The sequence below is a fragment of the Podarcis pityusensis genome, assembly GCF_964106645.2.
Source record: "Podarcis pityusensis genome assembly, chromosome: 1".
Taxonomy (NCBI): Eukaryota; Metazoa; Chordata; class Lepidosauria; order Squamata; family Lacertidae; genus Podarcis; species Podarcis pityusensis.
In genome coordinates this window covers 14,041,752-14,062,598 of record NC_138028.1, presented here as the reverse complement: position 1 = coordinate 14,062,598, position 20,847 = coordinate 14,041,752, and the positions used below count along the sequence as shown (strand labels likewise).

The 20,847-nt window shown below is 44.7% G+C and overlaps 1 protein-coding gene across 3 annotated transcripts in view; it reads left to right on the top strand.

Annotated features, from left to right (window-relative positions):
* The window catches only part of TDRD9 (tudor domain containing 9), a 100,421-nt gene that overhangs the window by 36,034 nt on the left and 43,540 nt on the right, over positions 1–20,847 (top strand). For all 3 annotated transcript variants that reach the window (XM_081007366.1, XM_081007367.1, XM_081007368.1), the window contains 7 exons: positions 4,992–5,095; positions 10,378–10,448; positions 11,580–11,634; positions 13,309–13,393; positions 14,168–14,225; positions 19,481–19,585; positions 20,382–20,479. In XM_081007366.1, the coding sequence (XP_080863492.1) occupies positions 4,992–5,095; positions 10,378–10,448; positions 11,580–11,634; positions 13,309–13,393; positions 14,168–14,225; positions 19,481–19,585; positions 20,382–20,479 (576 nt within the window). The remainder of the gene's footprint in view (positions 1–4,991; positions 5,096–10,377; positions 10,449–11,579; positions 11,635–13,308; positions 13,394–14,167; positions 14,226–19,480; positions 19,586–20,381; positions 20,480–20,847) is intronic.

The window sequence follows — 20,847 nt, the reverse complement described above, 5'->3', positions numbered from 1 at the left end:
AGAAGCCCGCATTGTGTTGGGTAAAGCTGTCTCTATCAGATTTGTTCCCAGTTTGAATGGGTCACTTCTGGCAGCCAGGGTACCATTTGTGGACTCTTGTATTTGTCAAACTGCAAACTTCCCTGGTAAAACGCCCTGGCAGCTCTTGTCTTCGGAGATAGCAAAAAAAAAGGGGGGGGGGGGAGCGCCGAAGCTTCAGCAAGGTGAAAACTCGAGCTCTGAAAGCTACTGAAGCAGAGAAACTCAAACTGATGGCTTTTACATTCTAACAAGTAAGAATGGAATAATCCTAGGATAAGATAGAAGATGAAGCGGCCTGTAGCCTTCATAAAATGGTTCACCAACCCATCCCGACCATCCAGTCTCACTGCCTTAGGTGAAATATATGCAACTGTTCAAATGAAACTAACATCTTCACACGAGGATTTGGGTTAATGGTCACTGAGCAACAGGGTCAGGGAACCTCTCCAGATGTTGCGGATCTCAATTTTTGCCATCCCTGACCATTAGCCATTCTCACAAACGGGTGGCAGTTGGGGTCCAATGTCATTAGGGCTGCAGGTTCCCATCTCTGCTGTGCAACATGGTTTTCTTGTTTGTTTGCTAACAGTCTGGCATACTTTATATTGTGATTGATTGTTTCCAGCATTGCAGGGGGTTGGATGACCCTTGGGGGGGTCTCTTCCAACTCTGCACTTCTGTGTTCACATCTCTGTAGGACACCATGCATAGCGTGTGCTACGTGCGCCAAAAAAAATGTTCCTTCTTTTCTATCTCAGGACTGCCAAGTTTAGTACAGTGGTACCACTGAGCCTCTTGGGCTTGGCGATCGGAAGGTTGGCGGTTCGAATCCCCATGATGGGGTGAGCTCCCGTTGCTTGGTCCCAGCTCCTGCCAACTTAGCAGTTTGAAAGCACACCAGTGCAAGTAGATAAATAGGTACCGCTCTGGCGGGAAGGTAAACTGTATTTCCGTGAGCTGCTCTGGTTTGCCAGAAGCGGCTTAGTCATGCTGGCCACATGACCCAGAAGCTGTACGCCGGCTCCCTCAGCCAATAAAGCGAGATGAGCGCCGCACCCCAGAGTCGTCCGCAACTGGATCTAATGGTCAGGGGTCCCTTTACCTTTACCTTACCTTGGTTGTCAAACGTAATCCGTTCTGGGAGTCCATTCGACTCCTGGAACCATTTGAAAACCGAGGCATAGCTTCTGATTGGCTGCTGGACCTTCCTGCACTCAATTGGAAGCCACGTTGGACGTTTGGCTTCCAAAGAACATTCTGAAAAATAAGTCATGTCAGACTAACCTGATCTCGTTTTTTGACAGAATTACAAGCCTGGTAGATGAAGGGAACGCAGTGGATGTAGCCTACATTGATTTCAGCAAGGCATTTGACAAGGTGCCCCATGATATTCTTGTAAAGAAGCTGGTAAAATGCGGTCTTGACTATGCTACCACTCAGTGGATTTGTAACTGGCTGACTGACCGAACCCAAAGGGTGCTCATCAATGGTTCCTCTTCATCCTGGAGAAGAGTGACTAGTGGGGTGCCACAGGGTTCTGTCTTGGGCCCGGTCTTATTCAGCATCTTTATCAACGACTTGGATGATGGACTCAAGGGCATCCTGATCAAATTTGCAGATGACACCAAACTGGGAGGGGTGGCTAACACCCCAGAGGACAAGATCACACTTCAAAACGACCTTGACAGATTAGAGAACTGGGCCAAAACAAACAAGATGAATTTTAACAGGGAGAAATGTAAAGTATTGCACTTGGGCAAAAAAGATGAGAGGCACAAATACAAGATGGGTGACACCTGGCTTGAGAGCAGTACATGTGAAAAGGATCTAGGAGTCTTGGTTGACCACAAACTTGACATGAGCCAACAGTGTGATGCGGCAGCTAAAAAAGCCAATGCAATTCTGGGCTGTATCAATAGGAGTATAGCATCTAGATCAAGGGAAGTAATAGTGCCACTGTATTCTGCTCTGGTCAGACCTCACCTGGAGTACTGTGTCCAGTTCTGGGCACCACAGTGTCAAGAAGGACATTGACAAACTGGAACGTGTCCAGAGGAGGGCAACCAAAATGGTCAAAGGCCTGGAAACGATGCCTTATGAGGAACGGCTAAGGGAGCTGGGCATGTTTAGCCTGGAGAAGAGGAGGTTAAGGGGTGATATGATAGCCATGTTCAAATATATAAAAGGATGTCACATAGAGGAGGGAGAAAGGTTGTTTTCTGCTGCTCCAGAGAAGCGGACACGGAGCAATGGATCCAAACTACAAGAAAGAAGATTCCACCTAAACATTAGGAAGAACTTCCTGACAGTAAGAGCTGTTCGACAGTGGAATTTGCTGCCAAGGAGTGTGGTGGAGTCTCCTTCTTTGGAGGTCTTTAAGCAGAGGCTTGACAACCATATGTCAGGAGTGCTCTGATGGTGTTTCCTGCTTGGCAGGGGGTTGGACTCGATGGCCCTTGTGGTCTCTTCCAACTCTATGATTCTATGAAAACCAGAACACTCACTTCTGGGTTTTCGGCATTCAGGAGCCAAAACATACGAGTACCAAGGTTTTTGGGAACCAAGGTACAACTGTACATAAATGGAACTTGTAAAAATCAGCAAACTCTCTTTAAAAAGCATTGTTTCACCATCTGTCTACTTCTGTTACACACAATTTTTAAATATGTTGATTAGCCAGGTTTCTCTGACCTTAGAAAATAATTCATTCTTTAGCCAAGGGGAACAAAGGCTGTTCACTCAGGTGGAATTGCATCTCCTTTTAGAAGACTTCCCGTTAATTAACATTGTGAATTAGGCTTTGAAAAATGTACTGATGGAAGATTTGTGTTGGCTGGGAATTGCAAGTTTCTTCATGTTCGCCTAAAAGCTCCTTTCTCATAAATAGACTACATCTTACCAAAGATTGAAGGAAGCAGCTTCTTTATGTTCTGCAATCCGGAGCAGAATGTGCCCTTTTGTACTTCCTGCCTGTCAACTTTGGCATAATTGGGAAGAGAATAAAATCATACTAGAAGTCCTTCCACAGGAAAAGCAGCTGTGCTTGGAATGTATCGGGACTTCAGTTCATCATAAAATATTCTCTGTACCTGTTGGTTCCCTGCCTTCAGTATCTTGGTGGGGTGGGGGAACCCACTGCCACCAGGGCTGTGTACACACTATGCATTTAAGCACATTTCCCCCCCTCCAGAATTTTGAGCAATGTAGTTTACCCATCACCAAATTATAATTCCCAACAACAATTAACAAACTATACCAGCCTTATACGGAGACAAACCTTTTGGTCTATCTAGCTCTGCATTGCTTACACAGACTGGCAGCAGCTCTCTAGGATTCTCATAACATGGAGCGCCCCCCACTCTAGGAATTGAACCTGTGACCTTTTGCATGCAAGGCAGGTGCTCTACCGCTGAGCTACCATCCTGCCTCACCTTGCTTTCTGTCCCACGTCTCTTCTGATTTCCTTCACTCATCCCTGCCATTCACAACCCATCCCTGACCTCTTTTTTCATTTTTATTTGTAATTTTCAGTTATATACATTTCAGTAGTTTTACAGTCATTTTAACATTTCAAAACTACTTCCTTCCTCCTCTTTCTGCGGTTAAATTTATATTTATCACTTCCTGCATATTCTGAATTAACTGATTCTTTTATAGTTACTCTTATGAAACTGGAGGTTATTACAATAATCCTGCCAATGTCCTTATCTGTATACAATTTATTTGTACATATTCAATAAAGTTTGTTGTCTTGATTTCTTATTTTTTTGGTAAGTTTCGCCATATCTGCCTAGTCCGTGAGTTTTTGTATCTAGTCGTCTTTCATTGGGACTACTACTACTTTCCATTTTGGGGCCAATAACATTCTTGCCGCTGTAGTCGCATACATAAATAAATTTCTATACTGTTTAGGTAGTTCTACCCTTATAATTTCCAGAAGGAAAGCTGATGCTTCCCCCCCCCCAAATGTTATTTTAAACATCATTCTCAATTCATTATATATCATTTCCTAGTAAGCTTTAACCTTTCTGTAAGACCACCACTTACGATAGAAAGTACCTTCTTTCTCTTTGCATTCCCAACACTTACTCGATTTTGATTTATACATTTTTGCCAGTTTACTCGGTGTTAGACACCATCTGTATAACATTTTCAGGGACGCAGGTGGCACTGTGGTGTAAACCACTGAGCCTTGGGCTTGCCGATCGGAAGGTTGGCAGTTCGAATCCTCGTGACAGGGTGAGCTCCCGTTGCTCAATCCCAGTCCCTGCCAACCTAACAGTTCGAAAGCATGCCAGTTCAAGTAGATAAATAGGTACCGCTCCGGTGGGAAGGTAAACGGCGTTTCCGTGCGCTGCTCTGGTTTCGCCAGAAGCGGCTTAGTCATGCTGGCAGCATGACCTGGAAAAACTGTCTGCGGAAAACGTCGGCTCCCTTGGCCAGTAAAGCGAGATGAGCGCCATAACCACAGAGTCGTTCGCGACTGGACTTAACTGTCAGGGGTCCTTTACCTTTACTATATAACATTTTCATACAGTTTTCTCTTAACGTCCCTGACCTTTCTGCATCCCCTGTCCATTTACCATTGTTTGCAAGACCCTTCAGGCAGGGAAGGTGTCATAATTCCTTTGGTGTCACCTCACCTCCTTATGCCAGCAATTTTTTATAAATAGTAAGAGTAATAGTAACCTCCCCTTTTGCTCTACCCTCTAGAGAGCCAGTGTGGTGTAGTGGTTAAGAGTGGTGGACTCATAATCTGGGGAACCGGGTTCGTGTCCCCGCTCCTCCACATGCAGCTGCTGGGTAACCTTGGGCTAGTCACACTTCTCTGAAGTCTCTCAGCCCCACTCACCCCACGGAGTGTTTGTTGTGGGGGAGGAAGGGAAAGGAGAATGTTAGCCACTTTGAGACTCCTTCGGGTAGTGATAAAGCGGGATATCAAATCCAAATTCTTCTTCTTCTTCTTCTAGATTCCAATACAAGTTACTGAGGACCCGGTCATACCTGAAGAGATGTACAGAGCTGCAGTTTCTCTGATCCAGTGGTTTGATGAGTTGGAAATGAAAGAGAGCAGGTGAGATTCTGTTCTTCCTGCTCCCTGTGCAGAGTTGCACAGGTGGGCTCCTTGCCTCTGAAGAAGAGACCTTTGAACATTCTGACCAGGAAATTGGTGCTTGTCAGTGGTGGATGGTGTCTGGTAGGGCAGAAGGCAGGGAGTTCAACAGTAGGTGGCGCCAGAGATTATGATAATCTTATTTTATACGCCCAACTGACTGGTTTGCCCCAGCCGCTCCGGGTGGCTTCAGCAATGACAGAGCCAGCTAATTCCAGCTTTGTCCTCATCTTCCTTCCTGGTGAGTTCTACAGGGGCAACACTGAGGAGAAAGAAGCTGATAGGCAGTGCCATCCCCAGACTTGTTATGAGTAAGAAATCAGACAGGTGTTACCCAGCTGAGGGCAGACTGAGGTTGGGGGCGCAGTGCCCCATTCAGCCTAATGGACTAGCCTCTACTGGACTTGCACCCCTTTCTCCTTAAAGGGTGCCTTCAATGCACTGTGAAGGTGGGGACTTGAATGCTCCCCCATAGCGAAACCAGCATTCCCTGCAGCTGTGGGTCAGTTCTGGAGGAACACACTCGAGTTTTCCTGTGATCGAGCCCCTTTAATGCAGAGTTCCTAAATGAATTCCCGTACTCAAGACACACCAAGTGAAAACTACACCGACAGAACAGCCCTGGGGTCGTGTTTTCTGCAAGTCCCCTGCGGCGTGTCCTGCCCCCTGTTTTTTTGGGTGCTTCGCAAGAATCTGTCCCTCTCTGGGAAGGTCTTTGGTCCCTTGTCTCTTGGCAAGAGTTGCGATGTGGTGCAGACTGTCTTAACCTCTTCCTGTAGAAGTGTCTGGGCCCAAGCAGTAGCCAGTTTGTCACTGGGCTGATGGAGGTGTGTGTGCGTGTGTGCACGCTGTGGCATTGGTGTGTGTGTTCCGCAGTGGTGTGCACTGGGCTGTGTGTGTGCCTCACCAGCCTAAGTTCTTTGCATTGGGGACAATTACCCCCATATTATATTATCCCTGATAAATTGCACGACTGGAGTCTGGTGCCATGGGAAAGCAGCCAAATGCAATGGTCCTGCCTCCATCCATACATGAACTGGGATGGGCATTGAATTATACTGAGTCGAGAGTGGATTTCATGCTCTTTATTCAGCTCATAGTGGTGAGGAGAAATGCAAGATCCCCCAGAATGTCTGCTTTATATACATTATTTACACAATGGGCCCCATGTGATTGGCTAATTCCGGGATTCTCCTGTAGGCCAATCAGGTTGCGGATTCACTTCCACCTGGAGCTGGATGGGGTGGCTCCTGTGGACCAATCAGACTGCTGCATTCTGGATCCTATTGTTCTAGGACCAATCAGACTGCTGCATTTTGGATCCTATTCAACTCAGTACATAACAGGCATCATCACTAGCACAGCCTATGAATGGTTGGACTTGGCAGTACTTTCAAGGGCATGTCTGTTCTTTGTTTTCTTGGTGCCGTTTTCCAGTTGTATGTTTCGTCCCTCCTATGTTGAGTGGGCATAAAATATGCCAACCACTTCTCTCCCCCCCCCACCTGATTTTTTTCTGCCCAGATCCAGATTAGGGATGTAAACATGGATTAGGAAATCCGGAGTCTTGGCACCAAATTCCAAAATATGTCCCAATACTTGTTTCTTCTTCTTCTTGCCTGTTTTTGTACGCTAATGCAAAATTCTACATAGACTAATACGTGTTTGGGCTTTACAGATTTTGTTTAATGCCTTGTTTGCATTTAAAAGGACATCTGTGTATGAGTGTCTCTCTAAGCTGTGTCAAATGGAAGAGTTTGCCTTGATAGCTGCGGGGCAAGATTGTATCTGTGTGTGTTTATGTAGTTTATGGATGAAATTATTTCAGAGAGAGAAAAAAATGCAACAAAAACTTCTTATATGGATGGGGGAACCCCAATGCACTTTCTGCTGAGCGCGTGCTCTCTCTCTTTTCAGCTTATCTTACTTTGATACTTAATGTCCATGTTAGTTCAGAGTGCAGAACGGATTAAGGCAATGTAATCTGCTGTGCTCCGGAGCGTTTTGAGCAGCCTGGCATGCAGTGACTGCAAAAACCTGAAAGCCTCATAAGGCCGGCTCCTAACTTAAAATTGCATTCTATTGAGATTTTTAGTACCATCTTGTTGATAAGAGGTATTATAAAAGAGCAGAGTCCTCTATCATCATCTTTGTTTACAGTCTAGCAGTTTTAACAATTTGGAGAGAGCTTGTTCTTGCAAGACTTCCAGAGTCGCCTTGTATTTATCAGAGGGCAGTTTCATAATAAGAAAATAAACAGAGGGGAAAACATTCACGGACAGATAATTGCTTTGTTTCATGGTAATGTATGACCTCCTTTCCTTCTTTTTTTGGAGAAATATGGCTTGTCTGCACTGCCCCCCTCCATTGGATATCTGACCTAGTTTTAAGTCAGAACAAAATGCTGTTTTTAAAATAGCTGCTGTTAACCTCAATCCTAATACTTTTTTTTACTGTCATAATCTCATTGAGATAAGGAAAATTACACTAGAACAAGTAGATTTTAGATTGCAGCTGCGAAGATGGGAAATTGCCATACTCAGGGTTGGGAAGATTGTTCCACCTAACTTAGTATTGTTGACTGTGATTGGCCTTCCATTATTTCAGGTGTGTGTGTTTCTTTCTCGGCCCTAGCTGGTGATGCTAAGAATTGGACCTGGCAGCTTCTGCATTTGAAACAGAGAAGGGGCACCCTTCTCAAACATTCCCTTCCGGGGAACCTCTAGGAAGTCTCAGGCCAATGATGGGCGACCCCAGAGGCCAAAGCAACAATTCAGATTTCACCTTCATATGGTAGTTTCTGCACACACTGATACCTCCCTCTGTTTCCTTCATCAAGGCAGCCTACAGACATTCCAGTTGTGCAAAACATTTGAGCAGAGGGTGTGAAATAAGACTTCTTCTTTGGCAGTCACTCGTAGCCGAGTAAGATTGTCTTCCATAAACACGGTTTTAGCAGGGGGTCCGTAAGTGACTGTGGAGGCCAATTCTGGATCCACACGTCCTTCCACAGTGGGGACATAGGTTTCCGGGTGGGAGTTGATCACGGTGAGCGTATGCCAAACATACCTTCCTCTTAGTCCATTTCTCCCTTTTGTCCTAAGTTTGAGCATCTTCAAAGTCCATGGCACCTTTGGTAAAGACTGTTCTCCATTTGGAGCGCTCACAGGCCAGTGTTTCCCAGTTGTCGGTGTTTATACTACATTTTTTTTAGGTTTGCCTTGAGACAGTCTTTAAACCTCTTTTGTTGACCACCAGCATTATGCTTTCCATTTTGAAGTTGGGAATAGAGTAGTTGCATTGGAAGACGATAATCAGGCATCTGCACAACATGACCAGTCCAACAAAGTTGATGTTGAAGAATCATTGCTTCGACACTGGTGATCTTTGCTTCTTCCAGTACACTGGCATTCGTTGCCTATCTTCCGAAGTGATGTATAAAAATTTTCGGACAAGGGAAGCAGGGGCAGACTGGTAATATGGGGCCCTGAGCAAGGAAATTTCTTACTTTTCACAAAAATTTCTTTTGGTACAGTTTACCCATATATTTACTCGTATTTTACCTGTATAAATATAGGTGGTATTATTATTATTAATTTAATATTTTGCACCCCCTTGGCTTGGTGCCCTATATGGGGGAACCGCCTGCAATACCCTAAATCTGGCAATGTAGTGAAGGGTGTGGGTGAGGGGGATGTGGGGTGGGAGTTGAGGAGAGTCCTAAGTGCCATATAGCGAGGCTTTCATTATTCGCTTTCCTGGAAGCTCTTTGGGAACTGAAGAATGGTAAACGAATATATACTCCTTTAAAAAAAGAAGTCGTTTATTATCCTAGACTTACTTCCATCCCTCCCTTAGTATTTTTCTTCTAAATGGAGGTATTTAAGAGTGTTCCAGCATTGTGAGACCCCCACTATCAGGTGCTTATGTAATACGTTGCATTCTATCCTCTGGATGCTGTAAGTGAAGTGAATATCTGCAGCATTTCATATCGAGGTCTAATTATTCCTATGAAGCGGAAGAGATTTGCAAAACTGACTTCTTTTGTATTCCCTTATGAAGAGGCTTGCAATGTGTGTGGCCCCCCCCCCCATGATTGATCAGAAAAGCTCATAATTGGGGAGGCGGGGGGTGATTTTTGTCAGATGGATTTAGCTTCATAGTTTTTGCGGGGTGCCGTTTTGAGTTCTATTAAAAGTTACCTAAAATTATTGTTAAAGGGGGCCAGGTGGCAAGTGATTGGGGGGGGGGGGATCTGCCTCAGAACCCCTAGATCTGCTGCACGTCACATTTCAGATTTTGAGAGTGCTGGGGATGGCAGCAACAAAATGAGCTTCTGGCACGCACACTAGTCAATGGTTAGCTGATAGGTAACGTTAAAGTCTGTACCACTTTGCAGAGCACCCATTTCCCTAATCGGGTGTCCTTGAAATGTTGTTCTACAACGCCCATCATCCCTGACCCTGGGCCATGCTGGCTGAGGTGGTTGGCTAGAAAATGGGGAAGGCCACTCAGATTCCTATTGTGAATAAAATATAGATATAAAATATACAAGAAAGAAGATTCCACCTAAACATTAGGAAGAACTTCCTGACAGTAAGAGCTGTTCGACAGTGGAATTTGCTGCCAAGGAGTGTGGTGGAGTCTCCTTCTTTGGAGGTCTTTAAGCAGAGGCTTGACAACCATATGTCAGGAGTGCTCTGATGGTGTTTCCTGCTTGGCAGGGGGTTGGACTCGATGGCCCTTGTGGTCTCTTCCAACTCTATGATTCTATGATTCTATGATTCTATGATTCTAGATACATAGTTCGAAAGCATATGCCTTTGTTTTTCAGCTGCTAGAATTGCTCCAAAACATCAAAACTATTCTATTTGTTACATTGCCATCTCTGGGAGATGCATTCCAGTGTGAGCTGCTGTGATGTAAAGAGAGCGCTTGTAAAAGCTTGTTACACAACAAGTTTTTGAGATATAATGGGGAATAAGAACGCTTCTCTTTCTGTTAAGGCTATTGTAGGCTTCTTGCTCTTAGCTTCTTCATGCATGTATTTTGCAGAAATTTTAGCTCCAGGTAACACTTTGTAAACACATCTGTTCAATTAGCCGAATAACATTAAACACAAAGGGAAGCTTCCCTCGTTGGCATTGTGAGCGAATCTGTTCCTTAGGCCTTTTTTTGGAAAAGTAGATCATTGTTGCTTTTAACGTGAAACTAATGCATACTGTCTCTTTCCCTAAAACCAGAAACCCACATGCAGAAATCCAGAATTTGGACTTCATAACTGAGCGTGGCAGTGTACTGGCATTTTTACCTGGTGAGGTTTGTTTTTACTTTTTTGGGATGGAGGAGAAAGTGTTTGTTAATACATGAGGAAATGTCACCAACTCTTTGTCGTTTGGGCTGCGGTTTCTTTGTGTAGAGTTAGGCAGATAACCTTACACATGGCCAGACTATTGGTTCTTTATGGCCCAGTTGCCTGGCAGTGGTTTTCCAAAGACTTGGGCAGAGGTACAGTGGTACCTCAGGTTACATACGCTTCAGGTTACATACGCTTCAAGTTACACACTCTGCTAACCCAGAAATAGTGCTTCAGGTTAAGAACTTTGCTTCAGGATGTGAACAGAAATCGTGCTCCGGCGGCACGGCAGCAGCAGGAGGCCCCATTAGCTAAAGTGGTGCTTCAGGTTAAGAACAGTTTCAGGTTAAGAACGGACCTCTGGAACGAATTAAGTACTTAACCTGAGGTACCACTGTATTTCAAATTTCCTGCTACCTGATCTTCTCCCACTCTTTTAGATTTAAACTGGAGATGCCGGGGATTATTAAACTTGGGACCTTATCTAGGCACTCCTACATATGGGCTCTCCCTTTGAACTCCCGGTTTCAAACAGGGGCCTAGCCAGATGAGCTAAAGTGGATTATGTGCTCTCATTCTTTGGCTCCCTCATCGGGAACAAAACAGAACAGCTTCATCAAGGTTGGCCTTTGCCATTGGCCAGGAGTATGAAGCCTGTGAATTGGTCAGGCCTGGTGCACATACTAGCTTTCGGCAGTTACTTGGTCAAGTGAGACAGCCTTCCTGCTTAATTTGAGGCTCTAGAAACCGAACACACCCTCCCAAGATAGGACAACCATCACTCAGCCTCTCAGCCGAGTCTGGAACATCCTGGGCAGTAAATGTTAACAACTTAGGTGAAGGTCACAGGGAATGCAACGGACACAGCGTGATAGCAGGGGTGTGAAATGAGACTGTAAGCCGCAATCTGAGCACTTGGCTGGAGAATCAAAAAGTGTGAACGCAAACCAGATAGGAGACGTTTGTTTGGGGTGAAAGCCGCTTGCAGTTGAATAAACAATCTTCCAGATGACTATAAATGATTTTGTACTTCTTTAGCTCCGAGTAAACATGCAGCACACTATTTATCGGTTATTTTTCACCCTCCAGGTTTGGCAGAAATAAATCGCATGCATGAGCTTCTCACGATCATGGCTCACAAGAGGTGAGTCTTAAATCTGTTTATGGTGAGAGGCGCTGTGGTGCTATTTCTGTCGAATAAGGTCATTCTCTCTCCCCGCCCCCCAATATATTTGCCTTTAGCTGCAGTAAGCTACATGGATAGGGCATAATTAAATGAAGGCCACTTGCACTCCCTACATTTAACACATATTTAAAGCCTGTGACGACTCCAAGGAGTGCTGGAAACTCTAGTTTACCCCTCACAGAAATATAAGTCCCAGCACCATTAACAAACTACAGTTCCCAGTTCGGGGGGGGGGGGGGGAGGGTGGATGTGGTTTAAGTGCATGGTATTTGCACAGCCACATTTGATGAAGATAAGAGTTTGGTGTAATAGCACAGAAAGCTTAAGAGAGCCTATTTGGGGCAGCAGAAGGGTGAAAGAGAAACTGTTACCCTACATGTTCTCTTTTACAACTGTGGGCCCCTTGTTTGTTGAATCCTGACAAGACAGAAGTACTGTTCTTGGGGGACAGGAGGCGGGCAGGTGTGGAGGATTCCCTGGTCCTGAATGGGGTAACTGTGCCCCTGAAGGACCAGGTGCGCAGCCTGGGAGTCATTTTGGACTCACAGCTGTCCATGAAGGCACAGGTTAAATCTGTGTCCAGGGCAGAGTGGCTGGGGAAGCCCAGCCAGATGGGCGGGGTACAAATAATAAATTATTATTATTCACAGTAGGCGCGCAAATTGCACCCACTTTACTTGTGACGCAGCTTTATGTGCTTGGTGGCTGGCCGATAGCACACAAATTAAATGCATGTAAGGCAGCGAGCTTAAAAGCTCTTTCCGCACCTACTCTCCACCTGCCTTACCTTGTGTGGCCATCCGAGATCTTGCAAAGGCCTCCAGAGCCTGTTTCCCAGAGCCCAGTAAGCAAGGCAGAGACCTTGTAAATTCTGGAGAGGTCTTGCATGGCTCTGGAGGCCTTTGTGAGATCTCAGATGGCCCCATGAGATCTTGCACAGGCTCTGGAAGGTAAGATTGCTTGTGCAGGGTTGGTTCCAGGGGAGTGACTATATGCGATTTCGGCTTTACATGCTATCCCCCCCCCCAATAACCCGTGCACAAGATCCAGTTTTATTTACTGCCTTCTTGCAAAACATCAGGGTGATGTGTAGCAACATAAAAAACTGCAAAAGCAACACAACTTAAGCCAACTTAAGAAAATGTTAAACAACTGCTTGGGCCCTTTTGTGGGAATAAAAAGTCTTTGAGAGATGCCTGGAAGTCAAAAGCAAGGATGCCTGCCAAATCTCTGCTGGAAATTTCCATACCATGGGACCTGCAGTGCCAGTGTTTGGTTGTGCCCTTCTATTGCTACTGGGGCCACTTCCAGAATGTCACTATTTTGCCAGTGGGTTTCAGTTGTACGCGGTCAAATTTAGCTTGCACAATTAAAGTAGGGTTGGTGTTCTTGTGCAACAAACTTGTCTCCGCCTCGCAGGACTTTCTGCACTAAGGCAGGTGGCAGCAAAGTGCGCTGGGATAATGGTTCTTGAGGTGGTATAATACCAGTGCAAACAAATCACAGCGATAGCTCGGTAAACAGCGGGCATCCGATTACCTCCCGGCAAACTTTGTGAAAATATATAGAGATGAATGCTCAATAAGCAGGTGGTTTGGAAGAGCCGCAAGTTTCTCACATGTGTTTCCTTAGGTTGCAAGTATATCCGCTGCATTCCAGCGTCACCTTAGAAGAACAGAATAATGTGTTCTTGGCTCCAGTTCCTGGTTACCGAAAGGTGAGATTTTTGAACAATGGCTTCAGTAGTATTCACTCATAAATCTCTTTTTACATGCATCTCAAGGCTTATTTACAAACATGCTAAGATGCCCAGTTTTTTAAAAAAAAATTAAAGTAGCTATTGCAGACCATCCACATGCAACCCATATAGTCTTCTCATCTAAATAGCTTGGGGCTAGGATACCTAAAACATTATCTATTCCAATAGACCTACCTGGACAGGAGGTCAGTTTCTGAGCCCCTTCTCCAGGTGCCTTATCCAAATAAGAAGCACCAGATGGCTGCTGGAGACGAGGACTTCTTGGTGGTGGCTCCTGGTTAGAAAATGTGCTTGGCTGGTGCCCACATTATTATGGTTCTTTGGGTGCCTGGTGAACACATTTTTATTTTCTCCCAGGGTTTGAAATTAATCTTTTGGCGCTGTTTATGATTTTGCTTTTGCTGATGGTGTCTTTGTCTCTCTTTATATCTGTCATGGATGCTTTAGCTGAGATTCTTGTATTGAAAAGGGGTTGGACTAGTTAACCTTTGGGGGAATCCCTTCCACCTCTAAAGTTCTATGATTCTACTTGGTCATATATGCTGTATTTAAATAACAGTAATAATTTTTGTTGTGATTATTTGCTTTCTTGTTTTTTTTAAGGCTTTTTTATATTAAGGCTAGTAAATTGTATTGTTGTTGGGCAGCCTTTAAATGCCGTTAATTAAATAAATCATGTAAATCGTTAAATTAATAATTTATTATTTCTTCTTTTTTAAAACCTTCATGTAGATCATTTTGTCTACAAACATTGCAGAGAGCTCGGTAACAGTTCCAGATGTCAAATATGGTAAGCATGTTTTGATGCATTATGGTCATAGGAATAAAAATAAATATTTGTATGTTCTGCTTTTCTTTTCTTCTAGCATTATTGATAAATCAGCATTTAAAACCCTTTGAGCTGCTTGCTTCAGAGTAACTTCTGAGCATAAGGTCCCTGGGTCCCTGTTTTACTATGTAAGGCAGAATTGCTAAAGTATTTTTCTCCCTGTCTCGGAGCTCTCTCAAAGGCACATTTAAAACTAGGATGGAGTGTTCTCTGTGCCAAAAATTCAAATTCTGCCCCAAGGAAAAGTTTTATTTTGTTCAGAGAGAAAGTCAGGAAGAGGGAGTTATTTATGGCTTTTGGCAATAACTACTCACATTAAATTAGGTATATTATTTTAATTTACTGTGATTCATTCAATTTGCATAAAATCAAATGCACTTGCTTCGGGTGCTAGTTTGGTAAGCACCAGAAAGGTAAAGAAGGGGGGAGGTTGTAGGACAGAGAAGTGGGGAGTAGCGTTTATTGTATTCATGTAGTGGTTAGGATGTGTGGAGTAGATGTAAGGAAGCTCCTCACATATACAGAAGCCTGGCTTTTTGAGTCTTTTGCAGACAAGTTGCTTGCATTGTTTTACCATAGGGGCTAGACACTTGAGCTTTTAAAAGTAGAGATTGACAGCTCTTGGCAAGCCAAATATTATAATGTCGCATGGAGTATAATGGTCACAAGGCAGAGGCCATTAGCCATACCAAACTTGTGCAGAAACCAGTGAAACTTACAACACTATTTTTATAGTATCAGCGTTCTGCAGCACTTTGATTCTTCCAGCTTCTGGGTTGTACACAAATTGCTCACACCAAAGAATGCTAAGCCAACCCAAGCTGGGTTCTTCAGTGCTTTTGCTTTCTGTGAGATTAAAGTGTGGTTTGTTTGTTTTTTAACTTTGGTAGCTTCAGGACTAGTTGTTTAGTCTGGAACTGCCATCCTTGGTTCGCTCGCTTTTCTTTAAATAGGGAAGTCAGGCAATATTGTTGGCAACCCAGTACATTCTAGTGTGTTCTATATTGTGTCTGTGTTTCTCTTTCACATCTGATTTGCGGAGATTTTGTCCTCTTCAAATGGAATTGTCGCTCCAGCCTGTCAAATGAAGACTGCCAAACTTTTCAGCACTACTGTACTGTTCAGTTGAAGGTTCCTCCCTTTGCCGTCTTCCCATGTCATTGCTTCCTGCCTAGTGGAGATACGGCATCGTTGACTCTCGTTCTATTGACCATGAGTATGCATGCCTTAATTATAGGTTTACTTGAATTACGTTTTCTTTTCTTTTTGAAGGAAAGCGAAGAAAACTTAACCAGGAATTGAAGAGCACACAGGCTGCTGAGAAAAGAGCAAACTAATTAAGTTGCAATTTAGTGCTTTAGTACCCTAATAATAATAATAATAATAAATTTATTTATACTCCGCCTATTTGGCTAAGTATCCCCAGCCACTCTGGGTGGCTTCCAACCGAATATTAAAAACAACACAGCGCCAGACATTAAAAACCTCCCTAAACAGGGCCGCCTTCAGTTGTCTTTTAAAAGTAAAGTAGTTGTTTATTTCCTTGACATCTGCTGGGAGGGCGTTCCACAGGGCAGGCGCCACTACCAAGAAGGCCCTTTGCCTGGTTCCCTGTAACCTCACTTCTCGCAGCGAGGGAACCGCCATAAGGCTCTGGACCTCAGTGTCTGGGCTGGATGATGGGGGTGGAGACGCTCCTTTTCCCTTAGAAAAGAAAGCAAGGGGAAGAAGCCTTGAAGAGGAACCTTCTGACTAAATTTGCAGGGGATCTTATGTTGAATAAGAAGCATCACGAGTAAACATTACAACAAGCATCTTCACCATGGGGAAGGCATTGCCTGATGACATAGCATCATATGAAGCATTGTGTTATCTTTTAAAAGTCTGCTTTCAGCCAGTTGCAGAAAAATACGATCACACCAGCACGAAAGGGCTCTAACGTAGGAGAAGCCTTTGAGTTGAGGATGTGCGACCTTGCTCAAGAGCCGTAGGCATCAACTGGCCTAATCTGATAGGAGCATTGCTTTTTAAAAGCCAACTCTTTCAAATGCTGTGTTGCAGTGACGAATTTTTGTGTGTGTGTGTGTGTGTGTGTGTGTGTGTGTGTGTGTCGCTAAAGAGGAAACCTGCTTTGAGGCCCATAAAGTGTGAGCTGACTCTTGGCAGCAACGTGAAGCATCTAAACAATTATGCGGAGCGACACAAACACAAGATCAAGACCTTCCGATTGGCACTAGCAGCTTCTCGACAAAAGGGAGCTCCCTGTCCCTGCTAGGAGAGAAGGAGGCTTGTTTTCACATCCCACTCTCCATCCTACCCCCCACCTCCTCGCAGGCACTTCCTTGATTTTGCCTGGTGGTTTGGTATTGCTGTTTTGTGACCTTTGCGCTGGCAGCAGCCCCAAGCTTAGCTGACAATATTCTCATGACCTCTGGTGGTAGCAGCAGCAGCAGCCATGAGGTAAGGAGGAGAATGTCTGTGCCCTTGTCTTAATCCATTCACAGTTGCTTGATTTTTTAAAAGGAGGACAGGCTTTTTCAGTGGGTAGTCAGAATCTTCTGCCTGCTGAAAAGCGTATGTTTTAGAAATGATAGCTCCCTCCATTTTTAATCTGGTCTTCAGTTTAGCGGCGAAAAAAGGTATAACTTCTGCAATGGAGATTACCTCTTAAAAATGCAAGCAAAACCAAACACCAATATCTTTTTTTGGGGGGGGGGGTGTAAAGTTTGCATCAGATTCAGACTGCTGCTACATATTTTAATTAATCACATGTTTATCCCACTCTTACGATTCTTCAGCCGGGATGTAAGAAGTCATCATTTTCTGTTCCGCCCTGCATTTATCCCATGCAACGCTGCTTCAGTTCCGCTTCAGTTCATCTTCTGCAAAAAGCGCATTACTCATTCTCCGCTGTGGCGAAATTACGTTCTTCCACTTCGTTCACTTGAGTGCAAAGGAAGCACAATGCAAATAAGGGGAAATCTAATTAATTAAATACTGTTTGCAGACTGAAAGCAACAGCAGTGAATGCAGATTGTATTCAGTGGAGTGATTTTCATTCTGGACGTGGGACGAATAAGCGAACATTGGCAATTTCTGCTCCTGTTTCTGTTGGAATTCTCCATCTTTACTCTTCAGTGAGGCATATGTGCTTCTTATTCTCTGTCTCCTCTTACAATCCTCCCAACAACGGCCCCGTGAGATGAATTAGAGAGTTATCCACATCTTTTTGCGTGTTCATTCTAAGTCAGGGGTTGGCACATTTTTTCAGCCGGGGGCCGGTCCACTGTCCCTCAGACCTTGTGGGGGACTGGACTATATTTTGGGGGGGAAATGAATGAGGGATAATGAGCAGCGTGTAAGAGGGCTCCGGAGAGGGACTTCTTTAAATGGCAGCCGCTTGAGAGGGGCACTTAGCCAACAGCAGCTCCTGTGTCTTGCGAGCGGCAGGGGCTGGAGGCGGCTGTGGCGATCACACAGGGCCCCCGGACGTTTGACGGTTTATTGACCCTGTGCCACCACTGTGATTGCTTTCTTCGCTGCCACCAACCCGTTTCTCCTCACGGGTACATACGGAGTCCAGTCAGTTGTTAACGTTAACAAATAATCAAGTTTATTTTTAGGCATGAACAAGCTTATGGTTTCAGTTAATTTTTCTTGGCAGTTTCTTAATCTTAGTTCCTTAACTGTCCTATTCGTTCCTAACAACTTCAAACTGATTATCCCAACTATCTATCTATCTGACTCCACCTAACAATTCCTCTCACAACACAACTCAACCAACCAACCCACAGACTATTCCTCCCTCCTCCTCCTTCAACTCCCAACTCTCAACTCTCAACTAACTGTCACACAACTCCCCCTCTAACCCTAACTCCTCCTATCAGTTTCCACTGGCCAATCACATCACACTCATTTTAACCCTTTCCTTATGACCCACCTAGGAGGCAAACGCCACAGCGGCGGGATGATGAGTGGCACGCAAAAAGGCTCCGGAGAGGGGCTGCTTTAAATGGAGGCCGCTCAAGAGGGGCGCTTAGCCAACAGCGGCTCCTGTGTCTTGCGAGCAGCAGGGGCTGGTGGTGGCGGGGGGACAATGAGCAACGCATGAAAGGGCTCCGTAGAGGGGCTGGCACCAACAAAGCCCATCCCCCTTCCTCCTCTAGGCAGGGCGGGGAGAAGCCAGGAGGAGGGAGGGAGTAGACGCCGCTGCCGCTGCGTATGTGTGTGGGGGAAATGGCGCAACCCGAACAATCAGAATCAGATGCATGCCTATCCGCGTGGCGATTCCCGGACCGTTTGCGGGCTGGATCCAGAAGGCAATTGGGCCAGATGCGGCCCCCGGGCCTTGGTTTGCCGACCCAAGTTCTAAGTCATGGTTTGGCATAGCATTGCTTACATTCTGGGCCAGTGACTGGCGTGAGCTTCATGTCTGCGTGGGATTTGAACTTGGGTCCCGTTCCCCCCCCCCCAGTTACCATCAAACTTTCTGATCCAGGGATTAGGCACCTGTGGACCTCCAGAAGTTGTTGGACTCTCACTCCCTTCATCCCCAGCCAGTCTGGCCCCAATGATCGGGGATGTTGGGGGCTGCAGACTCCTAGAACCATAGAATTTTAGAATTCCAGAGTTGGAAGGGACTCCAAGGGTCATCTAGTATTCTAGTCCAACGCCCTGCAATGCAGGAATCTCAGCTAGATCATACATGTCAGATGACCATCCAAGCTCTGCTTAAAAACCTCCAAAGAAGGAGAGTCCACCACATCTTGTGGGAGTCTGTTCCACTGCTGAACAGCTCTTGCCTTCATAAAGTTCTTTCTGATGCTTAGTCGGAATCTCTTTTCATGTAACTTGAATCATTTTGGGTCTTATCCTTTGGAGCAGGAGAAAACAAGCTTGCACTGTCTTCCATGTGACAGCCGTTAGATATTTGAAGATGTTTATCATACCGTATTGGCCCGAATATACGCCACACTTTCCCCCCAAATTTCGACCATGAAAAGTTATGACTGCCTCCAGTTGAGCCAAGTTGAACACAGTTTCTTGTAATGCAACATGGCGTTTCAGATCATCACTCCCCTGTTTTGCATAGTCTTTTCCTCTCTTTTGTGTGTGTGTTATCTCACATTAAACCAACATTTGCATTGCAGAAGCACAGTTTTATTCCCTAAACTTTGTTCGTTCTTATTTATTTATTTATTTATTTATTTTTGTAGTCATTGATTTCTGTTTGACCAAAAATCTTGTCTGTGATGAAGAGACCAACTATCAAAGCTTGAGGCTGTGCTGGGCTTCTAAAAGCAGCAGTAATCAGAGGAGAGGTAAGTTGTTCTCAGGGTATAAAATGTTGCAGCAAGGATGGTGCTGATGTAAAGTTATTATTATATTATTATTCATTTCGTTTCTATACCGCTTTATATTTTAAAGACAAAATCATCTGAAACACATTAAACCATCAAGTAAAACAATCCAGAATACAGTGGTACCTCGGGTTACATACGCTTCAGGTTACATACACTTCAGGTTACAGACTCCGCTAACCCAGTAATAGTGCTTCAGGTTAAGAACTTTGCTTCAGGATGAGAACAGAAATCGTGCTCCTGCGGCGCGGCAGCAGCGGGAGGCCCCATTAGCTAAAGTGGTCCTTCAGGTTAAGAACAGTTTCAGGTTAAGTACGGACCTCTGGAACGAATTAGTACTTAACCCGAGGTACCACTGTAAAACAAATCCTAGCTTCAAGGAGGATGCAGAACTACAGACCGGGGTGCAAAGAGACTTGTTCTATAATGAAATTTGCAGGGGTGGTAGAAATGTTAGTCATGGGGCAGATTTGTCTGATGGGTTTGGAAGGGCTGTATTCCCTTTTCTTTCTTTTTTTGCCCTTCCAAAGGCTGCAAAATTCAGGAAAGATCCCCAAAGGCCCCTAGTGTCTCCCTATTGCTGGTGCCTCTGTGGATGATTGATTCTTTAGTCCATTTTTGAGCATAAGGCTTAAATGAAAGCAAGCAGGCGGCATTTGCGAGATATGGCAAGCGCTCCTCTCAGGAGTAGCCACTGTTAAGGAAGTTTTAAGCTCAAACGTAACCAGTCAAATCAGCTTATGCCTTTTCTGTGAAGGTCGTGCTGGACGTGTTTCTAAAGGATACTGCTACAGGCTAGTGTACAAGGACTTCTGGGAAAATTGTATACCTGAGACCACCTTGCCTGAGATGATGGTAAGAATCACACACAATACAGGTATACCTGCCAATTTTGGTTCCTTTCAGTTCCTCGTTTTTCCAAATCTTAAATTCCGTTCTCCACATTTCCGCAACAGTTTGTGAATTTCTTCCCACGAGAATCTGGCAGCAATTTGCTGCACATCTTTCCCAATAAACACGTTTTTGCATGCAGTTTTGACTAATAAACACATTTTTGCAAACCGTTTCCTCCAATATAGTGCATTTTGGTATTTGCATGTATAATGGGTATGGGGTTGCTCGTGCATAAGTTGCCGCCTCTCCTGGCTATGTTGCCTTGTTAAACCTTTCTGTCTGGACAGCCCTTCAATTCGTGGCTGCCTCAGTCGCTAGCAGAATCCGTC